General features: G+C 40.0%; 1 protein-coding gene across 1 annotated transcript; it reads left to right on the forward strand.

Annotated features, from left to right (window-relative positions):
• Positions 1-861: 861 nt before the first annotated feature.
• On the forward strand, positions 862-1471 carry LOC110867256 (uncharacterized mitochondrial protein AtMg00810-like). Its single transcript, XM_022116380.1, has 2 exons — positions 862-1206; positions 1349-1471. The coding sequence occupies exons 1-2, from the start codon at positions 862-864 to the stop codon at positions 1469-1471; spliced, it is 468 nt and encodes a 155-aa protein (XP_021972072.1).
• The last annotated feature ends 2748 nt before the right edge of the window (positions 1472-4219 follow it).

Genomic DNA, 4219 nt, shown 5'->3' on the forward strand with positions numbered 1-4219 from the left:
TAACAATCATGAAAGTCCCGAGACAATGGAACCGGTGGAGATTGCTGAGTAGAACAACACAGCCTAAGGAGAGGTCGAATCTAACGAACAACATGATGGAGGCTCTTGAACAGCACCGGGAACATACATTTTACCTCCTAGAGCCAATAGAGGGGTTCCTCCAAAACGGTACTCCCCAAAAAGGGAAACCAAAAATTCAAGGTACCCTGTAGCTAATAAGGTTGACGGGAACTTATCTAACAGTGCAAAAGCATTTGTTACCTCACTATACTCCGAACAAATACCTAGTTCCGTAAAGGAAGCCCAAGGTAAGAAGAACTAGAAAGACGCAATGGAAACGGAGATGCATGCTCTTATGAAAAACAACATGTGGGAGAAGTGCACTCTTCCTAAAGGAAAGAAAACACTTGGATGCCGGTGGGTGTATTCAATCAAATATAAACCAGATGGTTCCATTGGAAGATACAAAGCTCGGCTTGTAGCCAAGGGTTACACTCAGACGTATAGGATCGATTACTCCGGTTGCAAAAATGGACACCATCAGAGTCCTCTTCTCCGTGGCAGCCAATAAGGAGTGGCCTTTCCACCAGTTTGATGTTACAAACGCATTTCTCCATGGAGACCTAACGGAAGAAGTCTACATGGAACCACCTCTATGTTTTTCAGGGAATTTTAAAGAAGGGGAAGTCTGTCAGTTGAAAAAATATTTATACGGGCTAAAACATATCCTCGGGCATGGTTTGGAAAGTTCACTTTGGCCATGAAAGAATATGGGTATCACCAAAGTAACGCTGATCATACTTTATTCCTCAAGAGAAGAAACGACCTTATAACTTGCTTGATCATATATATGTACACGACATGATTATTACGGGAAATGATATAGAAGAAATAGCACGGCTAAAAAAGAATCTGTTCTCAAAGTTTGAATTGAAAGACCTTGGGAATCTCAAGTATTTCCTCGGGATAGAAGTTCTCAGGTCTAAACGGGGGATCTTCATCTGCCAAAAGAAGTATGTCCTTGATCTAATGGCGGAAACTGGGTTGATTGATTGTAAACCAGCAAATACTCCAATGATGGTGAACCACAACCTTCACATGCAACTTAATGGAGAGCTTGCAGAAAAAGAAAGGTATCAACGGCTTGTGGGCAAATTACTTTATCTCTCTCACACTCGCCCTGATATTGCTTATGTTGTTGGAGTGGTAAGTTAGTTCATGCACCAACCACAAGTTGCCCACATGGAAGCTGCTCAAAGAATTTTAAGGTATCTCAAGGTGACCACAAGCCATGCAGTGTTGTTCAAAACAAATGGACATTTAAATGTTGAGCTCTACACTGACGCAGACTGGGCAGGAGATAAGTGAAACCGAAGGTCAACATCAGGGTACTTCTCCTTGGTCGGTGGAAACCTTGTTACCTAGAGAAGTAAGAAACAGAAGGTGGTCACTCAGTCGGTGTGAAGGGTAGTTTGATCATTTCACCCAAAACTGACCCTTTCACTCCCTTTATAGTCCTTAATCTTTCATCACACGCACCATCTCACTCCATCTGATTCCCAAACCCTGCTCGCCTTCAACAGAAGCTCCGTTTATCCCTCTTCTCCATCCATTCGGAGTACAATAGCTCCGATCATCCTAAGCATGAGGCAATATGTGATCTTGTTGATTACTTTCCACGTTATTGGTACGACATTGTGTTAATTTACTTAGAATCGTTGATTTTGTGATGCGTGCCATGCATATAATCTGAAATGTGGTTTGTTTTTCATGGAATTCTAGTAGGAATTAGGGTGCTGTTGAGGACATGAGGGGGTTTAGAATCGAGCTCCATTTTAGCCAGCAACATGAAGACAGGGGGCTTGCTTGGCTGTACATATGATGTCTAACTAGTAGCTTATGTATAATAGTTTAAAAGGGTTATTTTGGCAACTGGTCGTTTTTTGGGTTTTGAAGTTCATGATTATTTAGTATTACCCTTGTTTTGTCATCTAACTATTATGATGCTTAATAAACTATCTTTGATTTAGTGGTGATATATAAGTATTAATGATGCTTATTAAACTGCCTTTGATTTGAAGTTATTAACTGTGTTTGGGATCTAACTACTTGACTGTGTTTAGGATTAAATGACTTTGACTAGTGCTTGACTGTCTTTAGGATCAAATGACTTTGACCGCTACTTGACTGTGTTTAGGATCAATTGTATCATTTAAACTAGGATTCTGCTACTTAACTGTGTGTTAGGACCAGTTGTAGCATTTAAACAAGGATTTAGTCAAGGCTTTAATAATCAAGCCCTTAACTTGATCAGGGTATAATAGGATTTAGGAGTTATACTAAAGTATAATTTTGCAAGTTGTGAGAACCAAGCCCTTAATTTGATCAGGGTACAATATGATTTAGGCTAAAGTTCCATTGCATAATTGGCAAGTTGTGAGAACCAAGCCCTTAATTTGATCAGGGTACAATATGATTTAGGCTAAAGTTCCATTGCATAATGTTACTTAGTTATAAATAGAATAGGGATAATACACTATGCTTTGCACAATAGGAATTAGACTAATGTCACACCCCAACCGATGACGGAAACATCAGGGCGCGGCACTGTGCGAAACAGATTGTCTAAGAGAAATTCCACAACAACTAAATTTACCAGATAGTTAATATTATGTCCCATACCATAACCCATCAAGCAAAATCAATTATTACAGACATCGATATCTCAAAGACTAATAACATGTTCAGACAACTCAGATTTAAATTGTTTGTTTCTAGACTCTCCTAAGCTCGATTCCATGAAAGCAAGCATCCTAGTAGATAAACATCCTAAACACCTGTCACATACGTTAAAATAGAGGTAAATACACATAGTGTAAAGGTGAGCATACAAATTTAGTAGTATAGTAGATTTCGAAAGCGATTACGCATAACCAGCATGTACAACGTATAATGTAAAGCATGTGTGTTATCGACAAAGATCCTATCAATACCAATGACTGCGATTTGACTGCGAGTAGCGAGTGCGCATCACATGAAGTAATATCCTTAACAACCCCTGTATGATGGCTTTGAAGTTTTTGTTGTAGCATTTTGAAAATAGAGAAGTATCTCTACCTTTCAGGTCGTTCGATCGAATGGTAGTTCGATTGGATGGTGATCCGTCTGGCGAGGTATTTCTCAGAGAACAAGTTCACAGCAGGATTATCATCCAATCGGATGGTCTACCGATCGGGTGGCAATCCGTTAGAACTGATGATCTTTGAAATCATAAAAAGTTTAAGTGTTGAAGGTCAAGTGCAATCCGATCGGACGGCAATCCGTCCCACGAATCTGATCGTTTTGTAACTTGATTGTCTTGGAATTTATGCGGTTTGCTCGAAACAGTATGACAACGTGTTAAACAACGGAACCTCCATTAGACCTGGGTTATCCGATCGAACGGGAATCACCCCAATCCGATCAGTTAACTGCTCGTGGTGTTGTTCATGTTTAACCCAAAATCGGTTGTCTCGTTGATAGGATTCAAATCTCAAACCAACACATCACTAGAGAAGAGTAGAACGCCTGAATGAGCTCCGATTCTATCGATTTTGAGTGCATTGAGTGTAAAAGAGTTGAAAGAAAGTTAGAAAAGCATCTTTCAATCCTCTTAACTTTGAAAATGTTTAGATCTATGCGAAAACATTGTTTAATCTTGTAGAAATCCTTCAGATCTAAGTTGTTCTTGGTGGAATGAGGCCAAAACTTGAAGTTCATAAGAGCTCTATGATGACATCACCCTAGAACACCTCAAATCCACTGATTTCATGGTTAAAAGTTAAGATTCAAAGGTGAAAATGATGAAGAAGTGCGTGTAGATCATAGAAGTACAAGATTTGAGTTGAAAACTTTCAAGAATCGCGAGAAATCGAGAGAAAGAAGGTCTGGAACGCTGCTGGTCGAATGAGGGAGCTGTCACATCACAAGTGATGTGACAGGGGGTATTTATAGGTTGCCAAAAAGGGCAAGTGCACAAGTTTCGAATAGGATCACCGATCGGATAGCGCCTCAATCGGATGGCAATCCGATCGGACGACCATTCGATCGATTGGCCATTCAATCGAGGTGGTCCGTCGAGTTGAGTTTCGGCGTTTCGTTTAGCGTGTTGAGCGTTGCGAAGCTGTAACACCTTGTTATTATTTTACGTTTTTCGTATAATTTACGTCCATAATCATAT

The sequence above is a fragment of the Helianthus annuus genome, chromosome 6, assembly GCF_002127325.2.
Source record: "Helianthus annuus cultivar XRQ/B chromosome 6, HanXRQr2.0-SUNRISE, whole genome shotgun sequence".
Classification (NCBI taxonomy): Eukaryota; Viridiplantae; Streptophyta; class Magnoliopsida; order Asterales; family Asteraceae; genus Helianthus; species Helianthus annuus.

Excerpts from the sequence above, each read along its gene's own strand:
- LOC110867256 (XM_022116380.1), top strand. The coding sequence starts at position 862 with ATGATTATTACGGGAAATGATATAGAAGAAATAGCACGGCTAAAAAAG. Across the intron at positions 1,207-1,348 it reads TTGCTTATGTTGTTGGAGTG|ACTGGGCAGGAGATAAGTGA; the intron begins GTAAGTTAGTTC and ends ACACTGACGCAG.